The 23,177-nt window shown below is 38.8% G+C and overlaps 1 protein-coding gene across 17 annotated transcripts in view; it reads left to right on the forward strand.

Moving 5' to 3' along the window:
* Window positions 1-23,177, forward strand: part of SLC44A5 (solute carrier family 44 member 5) — a 514,570-nt gene that overhangs the window by 451,735 nt on the left and 39,658 nt on the right. For all 17 annotated transcript variants that reach the window (XM_055117228.2, XM_055117202.2, XM_055117223.2 and 14 more), the window contains 3 exons: window positions 13,468-13,552; window positions 21,761-21,886; window positions 22,937-22,997. In XM_055117228.2, the coding sequence (XP_054973203.2) occupies window positions 13,468-13,552; window positions 21,761-21,886; window positions 22,937-22,997 (272 nt within the window). The remainder of the gene's footprint in view (window positions 1-13,467; window positions 13,553-21,760; window positions 21,887-22,936; window positions 22,998-23,177) is intronic.

Genomic DNA, 23,177 nt, shown 5'->3' on the forward strand with positions numbered 1-23,177 from the left:
TTGTTCTTGCTTTTCTAGTCCCTTGAGGTGCATTGTTAGATTGTCTTCGTACTTTTATGATGTAGGTCATTACTGCCATAAATTTTCCTCTTAGCACTGCTTTCTCTCTATTCCATCGGTTTTGATACGTTGTGTTTTGGTTTTCATTTGTTTGAAAAAATTTTTAAATTTCCTCCTAATTTCTTTCTTGACCTAACGGTCATTCAGAAGCATGTTATTTAATTTCCCTGTATTTATAGTTTCCCAAGCTCTTCTCATTATTGATTTCTAATTGTATTCTATTGTGGTCTAAGAAGAAACTTGATATGATTTTAATTTTTCATAATCACACAAGTTGGCCTTGAGTGGCAGCTGCAAACAGAATAATCTTTCTCAGGGAACTTGTAAACGTGTGGTGGCCCTGCCACTGGGCACATGGGGATCAATGCCAATGGCTTGCACTTTGGCCTTGGTGAGAGCAGCCAGCAGCAGCACATGGCTGCAGGTAGGGGATGTCAATGGGGCTCCAGGGATGTGGAGACACAAGGGTTGTTGAGCCCTAGGACAGGATGCGGTACAGTAGGTTCCAGGCTCTGAAAATGGTGCCTTGCTATTCCTTTTTTTTTTTTTTTAAATACTTTAAGTGATGGGATACATGTGCAGAACATGCAGGTTTGTTACATAGGTATACACGTGTCATGGTGGTTTGCTGTACCTATTAACCTGTCATCTACACTAGGTATTTCTCCTAATGCTATCCCTCCCCTAAGCCCCCACCCCCCAACAGGCCCCAGTGTGTGATGTTCCCCTCCCTGTGTCCATGTGTGCTCATTGTTCAACTCCCACTTATGAGTGAGAACATGCTATGTTTGGTTTTCTGTTCTTGTTTTAGTTTGCTGAGAATGATGGTTTCCAGCTTCATCCATGTCCACACAAAGGACATGAGCTCATCCTTTTTTATGGCTGCATAGTAGTCCATGGTGTATATGTACTACATTTTCTTTATCCAGTCTATCACTGATGGGCATTTGGGTGGGTTCCAAGTCTTTGTTACTGTGAACAGTGCTGCAATAAATATACGTGTGCATGTGTCTTTATAGTAGAATGATTTATAATCCTTTGGGTATATACCCAGTAATGGGATTGCTGGGTCAAATGGTATTTCTAGTTCTAGATCCTTGAGGAATCACCACACTGCCTTCCACAAGGGTTGAACTAATTTACACTCCTACCAACAGTGTAAAAGCATTCCTATTTCTCCACATCCTCTCCAGCATCTGTTGTTTCCTGACTTTTTAATGACCATCATTCTAACTGGCATGAGATGGTATCTCATTGTGGTTTTGATTTTATTTGTCTAATGACCAGTGATGATGAGCTTTTTTTCATATGCTTGTTGGCTGCATAAATGTCTTCTTCTAAGAAGTGTCTGTTCATATCCTTCAGCCACTTTTTGATGGTGTTGTTTGTTTTTATCTTGTAAATTTGTTTAAGTTATTTGTAGATTCTGGATATTAGCCATTTGTCAGATGGGTAGATTGCAAAAATTTTCCCCCATTCTGTCGGTTGCTTGTTCACTCTGATGTTAATTTCTTTTGCTGTGCCAAAGTTCTTTAGTTTAATTAGACCCCATTTGTCAATTTTGGCTTTTGTTGCCATTGCTTTCATGTTTTAGTCATGAAGTCCTTGCCTATGCCTATGTCCTAAATGGTATTGCCTAAGTTTTTGTCTAGGGTTTTTTATGGTTTAAGGTCTTATTTTTAAGTCGTTAATCCATATTGAGTTAATTTTTGTATAAGGTAAAGAAGGGATCCAGTTTCAGCTTTCTGCATATGGCTAGCCAGTTTTCCCAACACCATTTATTAAATTGGGAATTCTTTCCAGATTGCTTGTTTTTGTCAGGTTTGTCAAAGATCAGGTGGTTGTAGATATGTGACGTTATTTCTGAGGCCTTTGTTCTGTTCCATTGGTCTATATATCTGTTTTGGTACTAGTACCATGCTGTTTTTATTACTGTAGCCTTGTAGTATAGTTTGAAGTCAGGTAGTGTGATGCCTCCAGCTTTGTTCTTTTGGCTTAGGATTGTCTTGGCAATGCGGGCTCTTTTTTGGTTCCATATGAACTTTAAAGTAGTTTTTTCCAATTCTATGAAGAAAGTCAGTGGTAGCTTGATGGGGATAGCATTGAATCTATAAATTACTTTGGGAAATATGGCATTTTCACAATATTGTTTCTTCCTATCCATAAGCATGAAATATTTTTCCATTTGTTTATGTCCTCTCTTATTTCCTTGAACAGTGGTTTGTAGTTCTCCTCGAAGAGATGCTTCACATCCCTTGTAAGTTGGATTCCTAGGTATTTTATTCTCTTTGTAGCAATTGTGAATGGGAGTTCACTGATGGTTTTGCTCTCTATTTGTTCTTGGTGTATAGGAATGCTTGTGCTTTTTGCACATTGATTTTGTATCCTGAGACTTTGCTGAAGTTGTTTATCAGCTTAAGAAGATTTGGGGCTGAGATGATGGGGTTTTCTAAATATACAATCATGTCATCTGCAAACAGAGACAATTTGACTTCCTCTTTTCATACTTGAATACCCATTGTTTATTTCTCTTTCTTGATTGCCCTGGCCAGAACTTCTAATACTGTGAAGGAGTGGTGAGAGAGGGCATCCTTGTGTTGTGCCGGTTTTCAAAGGGATTGTTTCCAGTTTTTGCCCTTTCAGTATGATACTGGCTGTGGGTTTGTCATGAATAGCTCTTATTTTGAGATACATTCCATCAATACCTAGTTTAAAGAGAATTTTTAGCATGAAGGGCTGTTGAATTTTGTCGAAAGCCTTTTCTTCATCTATTGAGATAATCATGTGGTTTCTGGTCATTGGTTGTTTATGCGATGGATTACATTTATTGTTTTGCATCCCTGGGATGAAGCTGACTTGATCGTGGTGGATAAGCTTTTTGATGTGCTGCAGGACTCAGTTTGCCAGTATTTTATTGAGGATTTTCACATCCATGTTCATCAGGGATATTGGCCTGAAATTTCTGTTGTTGTGTCTCTGCCAGGTTTTGGCATTAGGATGATGCTGGCCTCATAAAATGATTTAGGGAGGATTCCCTCTTTTTCTATTGTTTGAAGTAGTTTCAAAAGGAGTGGTACCAGTTCTTCTTTGTACCTCTGGTGGAATTTGGCTGTGAATCCATCTGGTCCTGGACTTTTCTTAGTTGGTAGGCTATTAATTGCTGCCTCAATTTCAGAACTTTTTACTGGTCTATTCCAGGATTCAACTTCTCCCTGGTTTAGTCTTTGGAGGGTGTATGTGTCCAGGAAGTTGTCCATTTCTTCTAGATTTTCTAGTTTCTTTGAGTAGAGGTGTTTACAGTATTCTCTGGTGGTAGTTTGCATTTCTGTGGGATTGGTGGTGATATCCCCTTTATCATTTTTTATTGGGTCTATTTGATTCTTCTCTCTTTTCTTCTTTATTACTCTCGCTAGCTGACTATTTTGTTCATCATTTCAAAAAACCAGATCCTGGATTCATTGATTTTTTGAAGAGTTTTTTGTGTCTCTGTGTCCTTCCGTTCTGCTCTGATCTTAGTAATTTCTTGCTTTCTGCTAGCTTTTGAATTTGTTTGCTCTTGCTTCTCTAGTTCTTTTAAATGTGATGTTAGTGTCGATTTTAGATCTTTCCTGCTTTATCTTGTGGGCATTTGGTGCTATAAATGTCCCTCTACAGACTGCTTTAAATGTGTCCCAGAGATTCTGGTATGGAGTGTCTTTGTTCTCATTGGTTTCAAAGAACATCTTTATTTCTGCCTTCATTTCAATATTTACCCAGTAGTCATTCAGGAGCAGGTTGTCTACTTTCCATGTACTTCTGCAGTTTTGAGTGAGTTTCTTAGTCCTGAGTTCTAATTTGATTGCACTGTGGTCTGAGAGACTGTTTGTTATGATTTCTGTTCTTTTGCATTTGCTGAGGAGTGTTTTACTTCCAGTTATGTGGTCAATTTTAGAATAAGTGTAATGTGGTGCTGAGAAGAATGTATATTCTGCTGATATGGAGTGGAGAGTTTTGTAGATGTCTATTAGGTCTGCTTGTTGCAGAGCTGAGTTCAGGTCCCGGATATCCTTGTTAACATTCTGTCTCATTGATCTGTCTACTATTGACAGTGGGGTGTTAAAGTCTCCCACTATTATTGTGTGGGAGTCTAAGCCTCTTTGTAGATCTCTAATAACTTGTTTTATAATCTGGGTGTTCCTGTATTGGGTGCATATATATTTAGGATGGTTACTGCTTCTTGTTGCATTGACCCCTTTACCAGTATGTAATACCCTTCTTTGTCTCTTTTGATCTTTGTTCGTTTAAAGTCTGTTTTATCAGAGACTAGGATTGCAACCCCTGCTTTTTTGCTTTCCATTTGCTTAGTAAATATTCCTCCATCCCTTTATTTTGAGCCTATGTGTGTCTTTGCATGTGAAATGGGTCTCCTGAATATAGCACACCAATGGGTGTTGACTTTTTATCCAATTTGCCAGTCTGTCTTTTAATTGGGGCAGTTAGCCCATTTACATTTAAGGTTAATATTGTTATATGTGAATTTAATCCTGCCATTATGATGCCAGCTGGTTATTTTCCCCTTTAGTTGATGTCATTTCTTCATAGCGTCAATGGTCGTTACAATTTCATATGTTTTTGCAGTGGATGGTACCAGTTAATCCTTTCCATGTTTAGTGCTTCCTTCAGGAGCTCTTGTAAGGCAGACCTGATGGTGACAAAGTCTTTCAGCATTTGCTTGTCTGTAAAGCATTTTATTTCTCCTTCACTTATCAAGCTTAGTTTGGCTGGATATGAAATTCTGGGTTGAAAATTCTTTTCTTTAAGAATGTTGAATATTGGCCCCCATTCTCTTCTGGCCTGTAGGGTTTCTGCTAAGAGATCTGCTGTTTGTCTGATGGGCTTCCCATTGTGGGTAACCTGACCTTTCTCTCTGGCTGCCCTTAATATTTTTTCCTTTATTTCAACCTTGGTGAATCTGATGATTATGTGTCTTGTGGTTGCTCTTCTCAAGGAATATCTTTGTGGTGTTTTCTGTATTTCCTGAATTTGAATATTGGCCTGCCTTGCTAGACTGGGGAAGTTCTCCTGGCTGATATCCCAAAGAGTGTTTTCCAACTTGGTTCCATTCTCCCTGTCACTTTCAGGTACACCAGTCAAACATATATTTGGTCTTTTCACATAGTCCCATATTTCTTGGAGGCTTTGTTCATTTCTCTTCACTCTTTTTTCTCTAATCTTGTCTTCTCGCTTTATTTCATTGAGTTGATCTTCAATCTCTGACATTCTTTCTTCCACTTGATCGATTCTGCTATTGATACTTGTGTATGCTTTGCGAAATTCTTGTGCTGTGTTTTTCAGCTCCATTAGGTCATTTATGTTCTTCTGTATACTGGTTATTAAAGTTAGCAATTCATCTAACCTTTTCTCAAGGTTCTTAGCTTCCTTGCATTGGGTTAGAACATGCTCCTTTAGCTCAGAGGAGTTTGTCATTACCCATCTTCTGAAGCCTAATTCTGTCAATTTGTCAAACTCATTCTCTGTCCAGTTTTGTTGCCTTGCTGGCGAGGAGTTATGATCCTTTGCAGGAGAAGATGCGTTCTGGTTTTTGGAATTTTCAGCCTTTTTGTGCTGTTTTCCCCCCATCTTCATGGATTTATCTACCTTTGGTCTTTAAAGTCAGTGACCTTTGGCTGGGGTCTCTGAGTAGATGTCCTTTTTGTTGCTGTTGATACTGTTCTTTTCTGTTTGTTAGCTTTCCTTCTAACAGTAAGGCCCCTCTGCTGCAGGTCTGCTGGAGTTTACTGGAGGTCCACTCCAGACCCTGTTTGCCTGGGTGTCACTGGCAGAATCTGCAGAACGGCCAAGATTGCTGCCTGTTCCTTCCTCTGGAAGCTTCGTCCCGGAGGGGCACCTGCCAGATGCCAGCCAGAGCTCTCCTGTATGAGGTGTCTATTGGCGCCTACTGGGAGGTGTCTCCCAGTCAAGATACCCAGGGGTCAGGGACCCACTTGAGAAGGCAGTCTGTCCCTTATTGGAGCTCAAACGCTGTGCTGGGAGATCTGCTGCTCTCTTCAGAGCTGCCAGCAGGGACTTTTAAGTCTGCTGAAGCTGGACCCCCGACTGCCCCTTCCTCCAGGTGCTCTGTCCCAGGGAGTTGGGGGTTTTATCTGTAAGTCCCTGACTGGGGCTGCTGCCTTTTTTTCAGAGATGCCCTGCCCAGAGAAGAGGAAATCTGGAGAGGCAGTCTGGCAGCAGTGGCCTTGCTGAGCTGTGGTGAGCTCCGCCCAGTTCCAACTTCCCAACGACTTTGTTCCCAACGACTTTGTAAAACCACCTACTCAAGCCACAGCAGTGGCAGACACCCCTCCCCTGACCAAGCTCAAGCATCCCAGGTCGAGCTCAGACTGCTGTGCTCAAAGTGAGAGTTTCAAGCCAGTGGATCTTAGCTTTCTGGTCTCCGTGGTTGTGGGAACTGCCAAGCCAGACCACTTGGTTCCCTGGCTTCAGCCCCCTTTCTAGGGGAGTGAACAGTTCTGTCTCACTGGCATTCCAGGCGCCACTGGGGTATGAAAAAAAACTGTGACTAGCTTGGTGTCTGTCCAAATGGCCACCCAGTTTTGTGCTGGAAACCCAGGGCCCTGGTGGGGTGGGCCCTGGAGTGAATCTTCTGGTCTGCGCGTTGCGAAGACCGTGGGAAAAGCTCAAAATCTGGGCCAGAGTGCATGATACAGTCCCTAATGGCTATTTCCTTAGGCTAGGAGAGGGAGTTCCCTGACCCCTTATGCTTCCTGGTTGAGGTGACAACCCACCCTGCTTTGGCTCGCCCTCCCTGGGCTACACCCACTGTCCAACTAGTCCCACTGAGATGTACTGGTTACCTCAGTTGGAAATGCAGAAATCACCCTTTTTCTGAGTAGTTCTTGCTGGGAGCTGCAGACCAGAGCTGTTCCTATTCAGCCATCTTGCCAGCCACCTTGCTATTTCTTCTTAGACCTCAGGGAGGGTTGTGAGACCCAGTAGAAGCTTTCTCTTTGGAGCAATGCTGTTATGCAGTCTCCAGGCAATTTCCTATGTTAGTCTCAGTGCCTGAGTGGGTCAAGGGGCTCACCCATGGCTAGAATTGCAGGAGTTTGTGTTGGGAATGTGGACCACTAGGGGTCTCTCACCCTTTTCCTGCATCGGAAAGCCTCTCTAGGTTCCCAGCTGATCCTGGCTGAGCATGCTGCCTCTCTTCACTCTTTTTCCATGCCTTAGCTGTTTCCTGTTCACTTTGGCTGTTGAATTCTGGCATTCTTGCTTAGGTGATCTATTCAAAGTGTGATTATCTACTTGTTATTTTGGTTCTTCTTTGTAGTGCAAGTGGGTACTATATGCCTCTCATCAGCCATTTTGAAGTCCCTCCCTTTTAAGCCTTGCATCCAATTCAGCATCTATGTGAAGCAATAGCAACTTAGTTTTCAATTCACTGACCTCTGACAAAATGGCAAAAGCATCTCACAAATCTCTTTGATTGAACTTACTACCAGTATCCACACACAATTTGTTTAATGTTTAAAATTTGAATCAAAATAATATATGCATGTGAAAACAAACAAAATAGTAATGAAGAGTTTATAATAAAAGCAATGGTCTCTCATCCTAGGACTCTTCACCCACACTTTCCTTTCACTGGGACAATCTCTTCTCTCTCTGGTTTTAGTTCTTCTGGCAGTTGGTTTTTACAGAACTTTAAATAATAAGCTTATTTTATTTTGTGCTTATTAAGTTTAGATAATATCCACTGACAGTCTGCTATGGGAAATGAAGATTTCTGACTCATATACATTATCTTACTGATCCCCTTCACCCATGTTTGGTAGTTAAACTACTACTTTTGGATTTCCTTGTGGTTACTTTTATGACTTTAAATAGTATGCAATACCTCTACTTCTTGTTCTGCTAACTTTTGTCAGTGTCTCAGCTCATCTTTATGTAAGAGGATATTATCACCCCTACCCTTCTGTCCATCTTTTCGTTCCCTTTCACCTTTTACTTTCTGGAAATACTTTCTATAAATACCATTTTACATGATCAGATTTGTCACCATTTATGTTCAGTTCTGGAACTTCAACAGAATCTTGCATGATGTATTGGTAGGTTGGTTCCAGAATTTGAAAATGATTTAAAAATCTTTTGCTTTGTCATAACTCTACAAACTGTATTCACTGTCAGGCCATTACTTTCTTATTTGTACCATGTCCTTGATATCAAAGCCAAATCTCACACTTCATTAGCAGCATAGGATCATCTCACATTTTAGTTTGCTTCAACATAGTGACTTTCTCGCATAATGTTTTGTTTACCCACAAGGTTTTTCTTGGATAGCCTTCATCAGAACAATGTGCTTTTCTGCCATCTCAATCATACTATTTTTCAGGGGCCCCTTTTCCCTGAAGATCTACCTTGCAGAGCTGCTGTCCTTTTGCTTTACTCAGGACCTGGTAAATTGTAGGCCTATTGCATAGCTTTAATTCTGGGGCTTCTCTACCTTGTTAAATTGTCTTTTTCTAGAGTTATCAGATTTATGAAACAAAAGCACAGAATGCCCAGTTAACTTTTTAATTTCATATAAATAATAATTTTTAGTATAAGTATGTGAATTTATTGTTTCCTATAGCCCAAGGCTGCCTCTCTTTCTGTTGACCCACCTGTTTTCATGCAGAATATTCTCAATTACCTTCCTAAAAAAAGAAAGCATAAGAAGTAAACTTGCTGAGTTCCTATAAATGTCTTCTTTGTCTCTTCATCTTTTCTTTTCTCTTTTTATATTTGATTGATGGTATAGCTATAGAAGTGTAGATTGAAAAACAATTCTTTTCAGAAATGTGAAGACATTGCTCCATCATTTTTGTTATCCAGAATGTCTAATGCCAGTAGAATTCACATACATCATGATAAGTATTTTCCTTTTAGAAAGTACTTAAAATCATTTCTTTATTCTTAGTGTTCTGAAATCTCACAATTTGATAGAGGCCTGTTTAATTCTTTCTTTGAGTCCTTAGTAAGTCCTTTAATCCTGAAGAACTATGACTCTCATCAGCTCTGGACAATTTTCTTCTGTTATTTCTTTGCGATTTTTATCCCTTCCATTTTTTCAGTTGTCTTTCTGGAACTATTGGTCATACCTGGATTCGTCTCAGTGCCTCTCCTTTTTTTCCTTCTATTTTTCATCTCTGACTTTTTGTTCTGTATTTTAGAATTTCTTAATTTTTTCCAGCTCTTCTTTTGATTTTTTTTATTTTGGCAATTATATTTTAATCTTTATAAGCCTTTCTTGTTCTCCAATTATTCTTTTACAATAACATCACATTTTTATTTTGTGAATAATCTGCTTAAATTTCTCTGAATATATTAGAGGTTTTAAAGTTCCCTCCTATGCCCTTAATTATTTTAATAATTTAATTTTTGTTTGTTTGTTTAGTTTTTCTCTTTTATGTTTTGATTCCTCATATATGCCTGATGCTACATAATTATCTATTACTAAAGAAAAAAGGACTGGGTGGTTTGGGTGGATTTGCTTTGCTGCTGTGTTAGTCGGTCATCTTACCAAGGAGGCCTCTGCACCATGTGGGGTGACAGGGCTGTGTTGACTGTCATATTCCATTACAGCATGAATTGGTGGAAAGCTGGATGTCAGGCACTGGCTTTCAAAACGCCATAAAACAAGCTTGTGCAACCCACAGGTCATGGGCTCCACGTGGCCCAGCATGGCATTCAGTGCAGCCCAACACAAAATCATAAACTTTATTAAAACATTATGAGATTTTTTTTGCAATTTTAGTTTTAGCTCATCAGCTATTTTCTGGATGCTGGTATTCTAAGCATAGAGGTCTGGGAGAAACACAGCGGTTCTGATTTGCACTGAAAATCTGTAAAGAAACTTTCAATTAATCTCTCTGCTTTGGCTACATTTCTCACTTACAACTCAGTCTAGCATGTTTCATGATTTCTAACAGGCAAATTCTGTCCTACCCTCCCTGTACCCCTGTATGTGCATTCATTGTTCAGCACACTTCAATATGCATCCCATATTCCAAATATTGCTGAACTCTCCTGTAAAATTGTGATCAAATCACATCCTCCACATTCTTAGCTTGTGTGGCGAGGTTTATTCATTTATTGGTACTTTTATTATTTTATTCCAATGAGTCTCAGGAAAGAAGAGAGATAGGCTTAAGTGCCTGATACATCACCTGGAACTAGTAGTTTGCTATTGTTTCTATTTTGTTTCTTGGTGGAAATATAATTTAAGTTAAATTATGAGTTACTTCCTCAATTACTTCCACAGAATTGCTCAGCTGCAACCACCACCATCTACTTTGCACCTAAAAAATCTGAGGTCTGGCCGGGTGCGCTGGCACACGCCTGTAATCCCAGCACTTTGGGAGGCCGATGCAGGCAGATCACCTGAGGTCAGGAGTTCGAGACCAGCCTGGCCAACATGCCGAAACCACGTCTCCACTAAAAGGACAAAAATTAGCCGGGCGTGGTGGTAGGTGCCTGTAATCCCATCTACTCAGAAGGCTGAGGCAGGAGAATTGCTTGAACCCTGGAGGCAGAGGTTGCAGTGAACGGAGATTGCGCCACTGCACTCCAGCCTGGGCGACAAGAGTGAGAAACCATCTAAAAAAAAAAAAAAGTTGTGGTCCCCTGAAATTTGAGAATATCAGTGACTGTGATAGAATGACTATAGATTTGTGCTGAAGTACTAAGGATGATTCTAAGACTTACTTGAAAAAACTTTGAGATAAATATTTTCAAAAACTTATTATGGAATTGGTCTCATTCATTCCAAAACATCTGATAAGTGTCTAGAGTGGGCCAAGTATGAGGTTAAGTTCTGGCAAGGTAGGATGTAAAGATGAATAAGGTATAAACCTTACCCTTGAGGATAATATAATCTGGTGAATAACTTGAGTTTACATAGCAGTTTGCAGTTTATAAATCAATTTTACCTATGGCAAACTCTTGGCACTTACTGATTTACCATTCACAGTTTTAAATACTCCCAAGGGACCCCAGTGATCCAAGATATGTATAATTTATTCATTTGCTCAAGTACAAATTTGAATCACATGCACTGTGAGACTGTGTGGATGATGTAGTTGACTGGGTGGTGAAACAACCAAGCTAGCACTTGTAGATCTCAAAGTAGTAGCCTTGTACATATTGTGTATTAATTTATGAACAGCTTCTTCAGCCATTTGAATTTAGTGGAATACAAACATAGAATGGGTTTATTTTTCTCATATCATTGCCTTTAAAAATGCTTTTTCAGATTTCCCTTCTCACTTTGATATTTCGGGCAGATTACACAGTTTTCAGACACTTTCTGTTGTTAAAAGTTCAATGTAGTCCAATTTAAGATTTCAGTTTCATTTCTTCCAATCCCCAAGCTCAGGTTTGACTCTGCCAAAGAACTTGGAGTGAGAGAGAGGGCCTGGCCTGCTATTACTTGTCTCCTCTCTTCCTTTCTGGTTCTGGCTTATTCATTATGCTGTGAGGGATGGAAAGAGAAGAAAAGGGACGATGTGTGTTACTTTCCTAGCTACTGCCCCTTCTTACTAAAGAAAAAGCAACTGGAATATTTCTGTGGACTTACTTTGCTGTTGTTGTTGTCACTGTGGCTCGGACATAACTGACCAGCCATCAACACTCACTGGGGCGGGCATCCAAGGGCTGGCTCTCTCATGGGGTGCAGGTGGACATTTTCTGGGGGAGTCCTCACTGAATAGTTCTTTCATGTAAGTGATCAGCTTTGGTTTGCCCTCCTCCAAACCCTTTCAGCTCCATCCCTGGTGATTCACCTCCACAGTCTCTTAATGTCAGGTGAGGTACCACCAGGGAGGCTCAAGTCCATTTATTGACTCCATATCCTATTATGATGGGCTGTTTTACTGCTGCCCTCTTTCTGCCTCATTGACTTTTTTTCAATTCTCTTGTGGTCTCTTTGGGTCTCATTTCTCCCTGCTCAAATGGGCATGGAAGGCTGACTAGCAGGTCTGCCACATAAGAGACGTTCAATTGAAAAATGAGATGTTGGTCTACCCCTCTTACTGCACCTTCAGTCTCTATGAGAGATTCTCTTAGAACCCTCTATAACTTGGAATTTGGAAGAAACAACTAGTCCTCTCCTCAGTGAGGATGGTAGGGAAAGTTCTATTAACTGCAATCATTGGTTGTATCCTGCCAACTCCACTGTCTCTGATCCATCTCCCTCCCCACAATATTGGCTTATGTAGACAGGTGTAGGAAGCAGGTAGAAGTGATTAAAGGATCTAGCCCCAATTTCTTGTGGAAGACTTTCTTGATCCTTAGATTTGGATCCTACTTACTGATTTTGAGTGGTAGGAAAAATATTGCTCAATAGCCCATTACATTTTGTGCTATGCATGTAGTCACATTAATTTACTGGGGAGTTGACAAAGAGTTAAGAAACATTCTTCCTGAATATTTAGAGCTGTGTTTCTTAAGATATGGTTTACAGAACACTCTCTCTGAATCCACTGGGGAGCTTAGGGGAAAACATACTAATTCCTGGGCCCAATATCTAGACATTTGGACTCTCAAGGGTTGGGAAAGAGTCGGGAATCAAAATGTTGAACAAACACTTCAGGTTTTACTTGTGCATGCTGAAGTTGGGCAACCACTTGTCTTAAGTCCACTACGCATTATCTTAGGCCCTCCCAACACTCTGTGAAGTAGGTAGGAATAGTATTATCTTCATTTTACTGATGAGAAAATTGAGATTCAAAAGAGAACTGTGGCTTGCTAAATAGCAGAGTAATACACCACTCAAAGCTAATGATAATGAATATCAACCTGCTTCATTACTCTGCCACTGGCTATAATTTTCAGCAGAGAGAAAGTATCACTTAATTCATTTATGTTTTTTCAGATTACCAAAGTAATGTATATTTATTTTGTGAAATCCATAAAAGCACAAAAAATAAACTAAGCAATATAATCCCAACATTCAGATGTAATAATGTTTCTTCATGTTATACTTGTTTTTAATAAAATTAAAATCAAACCATATGTTAATACTCTTTAGTAACCTGCTTCCTAAAATTGACATATTGTAAATTTCACCATCCATTAAATTTGTTCTTTAGCATTATTTTCAATGGCAATGTAATGTTCTACCTTATGGGTATACAAATCTATTTAAGCAATCTTCTGTTGATGGATAGTTTGATTGTTTCAACATTTTACTATTAAAAAAAAGATACTTTAAAGGTTAGGTACCTAAGGGGGAGGGAGAATATATTTCAGCCATCTATAGATAATGAAACGAATTTTTAAAGGTTATTTATCAAAAGTGTTCAGGGTCTGAAATGATATGGAACATTTCCATGGTCACTAAAAAGACTGTGTTTTCTTTCTTAACAGGAACAAGACCATTTTGTTTTACTTTAACCTGTTACGCTGTACCAGTCCCTCCGTGTTGCTAAACCTACAGTGCCCTACCACACAGGTAAGGCAAAAGGTGCCTCACTGGTAGTGTCAGCCATTCTGAACATTCTTGGATAAAAGAATTGAGAAATTCCATTTGAGTTCTCTCTGTGTGTGTATGGGCAGGGGGTTCATTATGAATTTCTAGAAGATGGGAAGATACAAGTATGAGCTTATATTAGTTTATATACAATCAAAACTAAGCAGAAATTAATCATTTTAGAATCACTTAGGAAGCTCGATGATTGTCTTGTCCAACCACTTACTTTTATAAATAAATATGTGCAGCCCAGAGAAATGGAGTTTTTATCAAGATCAACATTGTATTAGGAAAAGTAAAGCTAGCTACTGTAACTAACAAACCAAGTTTTTCAGTGACTTCACACAATAACATTAATTTTTTGACCATATAACAGTAAAAGGCAGGTGTCTGTGGTCAGTAGGTACTCTCCTCTAGGCCCCTTCCATCTTAAGGGTGGCTTAAGCACTTAAGGGTGGCTCTGCTATTCCTTAAATCCTCCCCATCATCTGCATCCAGCAATGAAAAGGACACAGTGAGGATGAATAAAACACTCCTGCTCTTAAAAGCCTTGGATAAGAAGCTTCACACATTGCATTTCCACTCATATGCCACAGACACAAACTGGTTATAAGTGGTCGCATCCCTCAAAGACCTAAAGACAGAAATACCATTTGACCCAGCAATCCCATTATTGGGTATATACCCAAGGGAATATAAATCATTCTACTAAAAAGATGCATGCACATGTATGTTCACTGCAGCACTATTCACAATAGCAAAGATATGGAATCAATCTAAATGCCCATCAATGATAGATTGGATAAAGAAAATGTGGTAAATATACACCATGGAATACTATGCAGCCATAAAAAAAGAACAAGGTCACGTCCCTTACAGAGACATGGATGGAGCTGGAGGTCATTATCCTTAGAAAACTAAAACAGGAACAGAAAACCAAATGCCACATGTTCTTACTTATAAGTGACAGCTAAATGATGAGAACATATGGACACAAAGAGGGGAACAACAGACATGGGGGCCTATCAGAAGGTGAAAGGTGGGAGGAGAAAGAAGATCAGGGAAAATAACTAATGGATACTAAGCTTAATACTTGGGTAATGAAATAATCTGTTCAACAAAACTCCATGACACAAGTTTACCTATGTAACAAACCTGCACATGTACCTCTGAACTTAAAATAAAAGTTTTTAAAAAAGAAATTTATATGTTTCTAATCCCACAAAAAAATAGGTCACACCCAGATTCAAGGAGAAAGGAATTGAGCAATGTAGCTATGAGCTGAGCTGCCTTTTCTATACCATGGAACAAATGGAAGAAGAGACACAAACCTCAATGAATAGTTAAGCGTGTCTTCTATAGTCTACCTCTCTGGCCTCCAGAACACCCTTCTTCTTCCCAAAGGAGAACCCAGAATCACATGTAGTACTGTTTTTAACTCAAAGTCCAGAATCTATAGATGATGTATAGTTCTCTTTATCAAGTCTTGACACTACATGTACAATGGTAACGTGGACAGAAAAAATAGAATTACAAACTCTCATTTAGAAAAGGAGTGATAAATACACAGCAGTTTCTGGATTGTGGCAATGGAGAATAGTCTTTTATTTCACCTGGATTGTGTTCTCTGAGAAGATTTCCCTGTCCATTGCTTCCTATAGCCATTTGCTTGGCCACCTGGGAGGTGATTTTCTGTCCTTTAGCCTCCAGGCCACACCATTGCTGAGCAGTGGAAAGTGTGCTGTCTTGGGGCCCATATTGCTTTGAAGCTCACTTCCAGTTGTGCAAGTTTCATATCACAAATATTATTTTAACAGTGAAAGGCTTTTTAAGGCTACCTCATGATTTTTTCTAGCATTACAGTTACTTCAGAAACTTAATAGACTTCTGACTTTTTTGCTTCTTCTTGGTTCCATGTGCCGGTAACTATACCCAAAGCTAGTCCCTAGGATTAGTTTGTAAATCTGCTTTATTTTTTTGCTTCCTCATCTCCCTCAAAGACTTTTGAAATCTTACTTCTGCTGAGACTAAAGCCCACTTGGGATGTTGGTATCTTAGTTCTGTGACCACTTCTACCCACTTCCCCAAGGGCAAACCCTTGACCTTTCCAGTATTAATAATTGCTACCCTTTGTAATCTCAATTTCTCTGATCATCTTGATTCCTCTGACACTGCAACTCCAATAATTCTTTTACCTTACTGGGACCTGCAAACCACTGATCCTAACCCATCCAAAGTATCGCTCAGCTCCCTCAGGTTTGCATCTCTCTCCTTACCTGACTTAGATTCCACAGTCTCTCAGTGAAATCACTCCTGTATAAACATTCTCAATTCCATTGTCCCCTTTCACTTAGTTGTAAGTCCCTGGCAAAACCTGACTATAAAGGTAGCTTTCAGCCTACTCCATGCCTGAATCCAGGCAGCTGTGTGTTCTTGGAGAAAAACATACAACAGCCATTTAAATTCAGGACCTAACTTCAAGTGGGCTGTTAATGCTGTCTCTCAACCATACTACAGACCCTTGTCCATTCTATAGCCTACTGCTATAGAATTTCACACCTTTTCTTCTCACCTGGAACTTCCAAGATCTCTTTCCCAATCTCCATGCCAGCTTCTAACTTTGCTTCCTGTCTCACGGAGCAAGTATAAGCATTCAGAAGACAACTTTTAAAATCTCCCTCTCTGACATCCATTTGCCTACCTATCTTCGTCTATGTCATATACTCATTCTGCCTTCCCTCTAATTCCCCATGGGTGAACTGCCTGTGCTTCTAAGACCAGCCCATCCATTTGTGCATTAAATCTCATCCTCTTGCATAATTAAGTACATCACTTTGAAATGTTGTTTTTTTATCATTTTTTCCTTCTCTACTAAATTATCTCCATCAATATACAAAGCTATGGCTTGATCATTCATCCTCTTCAAGTATTTCTGCAAATGTTACCTTCTTAGTGAGGCTTCCTTGAATACTTATTCAAAACTATAATTCCACCCAGCCATTCCTCTCTGTCTCTAGTATCCTTTCTATCCTTATTTACTTACCATCTTATACCATCTATTCATTACCACTTATTACCATCTTACAACAAACATTTTACTTATCTGTCATTTGGTTCCTGTCTCACCCTACTAGAAGACAAATTGCTTAAGGACAAGGATTTTTATCTGTTTTGTTCACTACTGTTATTTCTTTCATCTTAAAAAATTTTTCCCTTGATCCCACATCCCCCTCCAGCTACTGGTCTATATCTCTGTGCCTTTTTTATTTTTTTTCAAAACTCCTCAAAAGAATAGTCCACATTTACCTATCTAAATCCTTTCCTCTCACTCTCATCCAAGCTTTTATCCCTACTTCAATTTCCCCTAAACAATACCATCGACCTCAACATTATTAAGCTAATGGTTAGTATTAAATCCACATTTACTTGATCTAACAACAGTATTTAATCAATCCCACCTCCTTAAAATACCTTTTTCACCTGGCTTCCAGGGCACAACATTCTTCTATATTTCCTCCCAACTGTCTGTCTATTCCCTATCCGTCTCCTTTGATGAGTTATCTTAATCTTTCTAACATCTTTTAAACACTGTATTTCCCTCCCACAAGAAGCTTGGTCCTTTTCTAAGTCTGTATTTACTTTTTTGATGATCTCACTTAGTCCATTGGGTTTAACACCATCTACTTACTGACTTCTCAAATTTACATCTCCAAATAAATCTGCTCCTTGAACTCCAGACCTTTCTATCCAACCACCCATGTGATATTTCTACATGAATATTTGGTTGGCATCTTAAATTTAACATGTCCACAACTGAATTCCTAATCTCTGACTTTATCCCTAAAATTGTTCCCCACCCCAATGTATTCCCTGTCTCAATTAATGCCAGCTCCAAATACCTTGATTTCTACCTTATCCTTGATTTCTCTCTCTCTCATACCCATGTTTGAGGTCTCCTTAGGTCTCCCTCCAAAATGTACCCTGAGCCAAACTATTTCTCACCACCTCTTCCCTAGTTCAAGGAGCCATCACCTCTTTTTTAGATTAGTTCAAGGATCTCCTGACTGGTCTTTCTGTTTCCGTCCTTGCCCCCATATCCTTTGCAGTCTCTTTTCCACCCAGTAACCAGTGTGGTCCTGTTAAATATAAGTCTGATTATGTCTCTTCTTTGCTTAAATGCCCCAATAGCTTCCCAAGTTACTTATATGAAAAGCCAAGGTCCTAACAATGACCTGTAAGATCCTTCACTGTCTGACCCACTGTCTGACCACATATCCTATTCTACTCCCTTTTCTCACTACACTTGGGTCACACTGGCCATTTGTTGTATTAATACTTAAAAGGATCCAGGAACTCTCCTGCCTCAGAGACTTAGACTTTGCTGTTCTCCCTACCTAGAGAATTATTTCTCCAGATGACTGTATGTCTTGATTGCTCATCCTGTCCAAGAATTTCTGCAAATGTTACCTTCTTAGTGAGGCTTCTTTGACTACCTCTTCAAAATTAGAATCCCACCCAGCCACTCCTTTCTCTCTCTGTAGCCTCCTTTCCAGCCTTATTTATTTATCATCTTATACCATCTTATTTACTACTATTTATTACCATCTTATGACAAACATTTTACTTATTTATTATTTCTTATATCTCTCCCACTACCACTACTGGAAGACAAATTGCTTGAGGGCAAGGATTTTTATGTGTTGTTCACTACTATTTCTGTCCTCAGTGCCTGGAACAGGCTCAGAGTAGGGGATCAGTAAATATTTATTAAATGAATGAACAAATGACTGAATGAATGAGAGAATGAATATCTTCCTACTTCTAGTTAAGAATTTTTCCACTATACTCTACAAATCTATCATTCCTATGATAAAACAAAATATACTTGCATATTATGCTTTTTTCTTGTTTCATAAATGAGTTACTAGATCATCTTTTCTTCATAACAAATGTGGTGTTTTAACCTTCAATGTAATTCACTCTCCCAGCCACCAAATTCCAATTTGTAACTGAGTGTTAAGCCTATCTGAATTAAAGATAGAAATGGTAATACAGAGCTTTATGCAAAGTGCCCTTTGTGGTGCACAGAGAATCAGAACTGAGTCAGAATTAGCTCATTATTAGCTGAGTCATTATTGACTGCTAATGAAGACTTGCATTTAGTCTTCCAGACAGTGGTGCATCTACTGATCTGAGCCATATTTCTATGCATGATGTTTTTGTTAACTGCTGGCATGGTCCAGACATGTGTCACAAGCACTTAAAGGACAGACTGTGATCAATTAGAACATCCAATCTCAATGTGACCTTCATTTTGGCTAATTATATGTTGATTACTACTAATCTGCACCCTATTTGAAGTGAACAAATTGGTCTGATAGAAGGAGAAAGTAAAGTGCAGTTGTATTGTTTTTTAACAGCTCATTTGTGTCTAGAATGAGATTTGATGTGATTCTCCTTAACAAACTACGTTTTACTATTTTAATTACTTTCTTTTACGTGTTGCATACACAGCACTTTTCTATGTGTAGTATACATTGTTTGTGTGTGCTTTATAAATACAGAATCATCATGGTCTCAATTCAGAAGTACCTACCATCATTTAAAGCCTGTGAAAGCATTAGTTCTTTCAGTACTCACTTTTATAAATCCATTTAAGTGTATTCAATAGAAGTAGTTCAGTTGTCTTTCAAAGTTACATGAGTCAATTGTTGAAGTCTAAATGTCTGTCAAGTATCTCCTAATATGTTAATGGTTTATTCAGCTTGGCTCCAATCAGAATGAACTTTTGACATTTGCATTGGTAATCATCTTAACTTTCTAAAAGATGTGGGTGTGTTGCATGCTGTGAATGTCCCTAAATTGTTCTTCAGCTTTCTTAGAAAGATACCTATGAAGCCACTAATATTTTCTCTGAAGGTACATGAATATGCAAATGTCATTGTGTGTGTGCATGCACATGTGTGGATGAGAGACTAAGAAAGAGGAAATACATGTGGAGGTGTAGATGTGGAGATGAGTTGTTTGCCCTGCTAAAATTTCTAGAGGGAATTGAACTGCTATTGCTTCAAGAAAATATTAACTGTGAGATTTGAGGCCTATACATTTCATTATTCTCCTGCTAACTTAGCTGTAGGGTCCACACCAAATGCCTTTGTGTATAGCAGGTACATAACCCAAAAGATGGAAAGGAGATGTCAGCTAAGCAGCAGTGTTTTTACCTAACTGCCAGTGGGTTGAGCTACAAGTTGGCCAATGAGAATAATTACCAGAGTAGGGAGATGGAGCAAGTCAGGGCTGAGAAAGATTTCAGAAGGAGGAACTAAAGGTGATGGAGAGACTTGAAAGGGTTAGCTGCAGTTCACGTGGCTTCATCTGACTTTTGTTTTTTATTGTAAAAAAAAAAGCAAAACCAATAGAGTGTATCTCCTCTGATTCTGCCTTCCCTCTGTGGAGTTACTAATTGGATTTCAGTCACTCTATGGTGGCTTCATGAACTAGCATGGTGATCTGGCTTGGCACTGATAGGCCCCCAAAGTTTATTAATGTAAAATAATTGCAAAGATGACCTCTCTGTCCACATTTAGATGGTATTGGTAAAAGACCATAATGATGATTGATTGTGCCAAATAGCCTTGATTTGTTAGTTTCTTATGGTGATAAAACCCCAGTTACATTTTGAGAATTGTGTTTGAGAATTCATGGACACTAATAATTATTAGTGGCATAAGTGTTCAATATTCAGAGAATTTTAAATCATCATTTTATTCATATTTAGGAAAGGAAGGAAGATTTTAACCCTGAATATGCATTCACTACACAGGCAATATTAATCTTAAATTATACTGTAAAATCATAAAGTGTTTTATTAAAAGTCCATCTCTGTCCTGTGGTAGTGATCACACAACCACATGTCTGATAAAATGGCATAGAACTACACACATACACAGGCACACACAAACAAGTGAATATAAAACTGGTGAGCTCTGAGTAAGGTTAGTGGCTTCTAACTGTCTTACTCTGCTTAGTGTTGCTACAAAAGGAATACCTGAGGCTGGGTAATTTATAAAGAAAAGAGGTTTGTTTGCTTATGGTTCTGCAGGCTGTACAAGAAACATGGAGCCAGCATTGCTTCTGTTGAGGGCTTCAGCTTTCTGCTTTCCACTCATACCAGAAGGCAAAGAGGAGCTGGCATGTGCAGAAATTACATGGCTAGTGAGGAAGCAAGAGAGAGGATGAGGGAGGTGCCAGGCTCTTTCTAACAACCAACTCTTGAGGGAATTAATAGATTAAGAAGCTACTCATCATCACAAGAACAAGGAGGATCTGCCCTCATGAACCCCCCATTAACAGGACAGATGCTTCCCTGAACTATAAGAACAGGGTGCTGCTGCATCTATGAACCCAAACACCTCCCATTAGGCCCCATCTCCAACACTGGGGATCAAATTTCAACATGAGGTATGTGGGGACAAATAACCAAACTATACCAGTAACAATATTAATTTCCTGCTTATGATATTGTGTTATGGTTATGCAAGTTCTTACCATTGAGGAAAACAGAGTGAAAGGTATGTGAAATCCCTATTATTCCTCACAACTACATGTTGATTTACAATTATCTCAAAATCAAAAATTAAAAATAAGTCTATCACTGTATGGTATCTTGTTTTAACATAACATCAGTATCAAAGAGCAAAGAATAGAGATTGGTAACTAGTACATGAAATTTCATTTTTTACAATAAGACTAGAAAATTGATTTAGACCAGGTGCAGTGGCTTACACCTGTAATCCTAGCACTTTGGGAGGCTGAGATGGATGGATCACTTGAGCTCAGGAGTTTGAGACCAGCCTGGGGAACATGGCAAAACCCCGACTCTGCAAAAAATACAAAAATTAGCTGGGCATGGTGGTGTTTGCCTGTAGTCTCAGCTACTCAAAGGGCTGAAGTGGGAGGACACTTGAGCCCAGGAAGGTTGAGGCTGCAGTGAGCCATGGTCATGCCATTGTCTCTAAAAAAATAAAAAAGAAAGAAAAAGAGAGAGAGCAAGGAAATTGATTTAGGTTTCTTAGATGGAAAACAGTGCATTGCTTTTTGTTATGGTGGATAATTTAGAAGTCTAGCTTTATAGGTAGTTCCTGGGTTTGTTCAACTCAGTTCAGTTCTCATCACTTTGTTCGTTCACAGATCTGTGTCTCCAAGTGCCCAGAAAAATTTTTAACCTATGTGGAAATGCAACTTTTGTACACAAAAGACAAAAGCTACTGGGAAGACTACCGTCAGTTCTGTAAGACCACTGCTAAGCCTGTGAAGGTATGTGTGTTTAGGCTTAAAGCAAGAGAACAATTTAACTTTTTTTTTCAATCTCAAGTGTAACGTGAGAATTTGTTACTGAACAAGCTCCCAAATCTTCTAGGAAATGATTAGATACAATTTCATTGAAACACAAATGCATGTGTACTGGGTGTGCATGCACACCATTTATAGCACATCATTTTGTAGATTTGGGGTGTCATGAAAGACTGTTATGTCTGGTTAATTAGCTTCTACTATTCCCCGACACTAATAAATTATCTACTTGGATAGACTTTTACTCTAGAACTAGGAGTTAATGTCATTTGCAGTCACCATTTCGTTAATGTGGTGATGAAGCCCCATAGCAACTTAGTAACAAGTAGAATTTTATTTCCAAGCCCAGTTTGATAACAACTCATTTAAAAAACCCCAACCCTTACCTAGGTTTGAGATACGTAAGAGAATTCAAAATCATCACAATGTTAAATAATATGAATGGTTTCTAAATTAGAGAAGATGTTGTTTTTCCAGAAAAAAAAAAAAAACCATGAAGAAATCAGAGACTCAGGATATGGCTAAGACAAAGACACACACCTCCAAAGGTGTTCCTTCTTTTCAGATGATCTGGTTTTATTATTGTTGGTCCGATTGAATTACAGTTAGGACAGTTAAGAGATACGTAAGAGAATTCAAAATCATCACAATGTTAAATAATATGAATGGTTTCTAAATTAGAGAAGATGTTGTTTTTCCAGAAAAAAAAAAAACCATAAAGAAATCAGAGACTCAGGATATGGCTAAGACAAAGACACACACCTCCAAAGGTGTTCCTTGTTTTCAGATGATCTGGTTTTATTATTGTTGGTCCGATTGAATTACAGTTAGGACAGTTAAGAATGTCAAGCAAGATTGTGTGTGTGATAATCTTACAATTAATATTATTAGTAGAAGTAATTTGAAATAAGGAGATTATTATGGAGTTAAATTTTTTAAAGGACATATTTAGATTGAGTATAAAGTAATCATCACATGGCCTTTGAAATGTTAACATTCTTCCTTCTATTTTAGTCTCTCACACAACTTTTACTGGATGATGATTGTCCAACAGCGATTTTTCCAAGCAAACCTTGTAAGTGGCAATTATTTTACCTTAGAAACATAGAATCTACCAAAATGCTACTTAATTAAGTTCCCGTATTTCACAATTGATGAGACTGAGGCCAAGAATGGTCCTCTGACTGCCTAAAGTCCCAGAGTTGATTAGCAGGAAAGTCAAAAGTAGAGCTCATCTCTTGGCTCCAGCCAGGTA

This window comes from Pan paniscus, chromosome 1 (assembly GCF_029289425.2).
Source record: "Pan paniscus chromosome 1, NHGRI_mPanPan1-v2.0_pri, whole genome shotgun sequence".
Taxonomy (NCBI): Eukaryota; Metazoa; Chordata; class Mammalia; order Primates; family Hominidae; genus Pan; species Pan paniscus.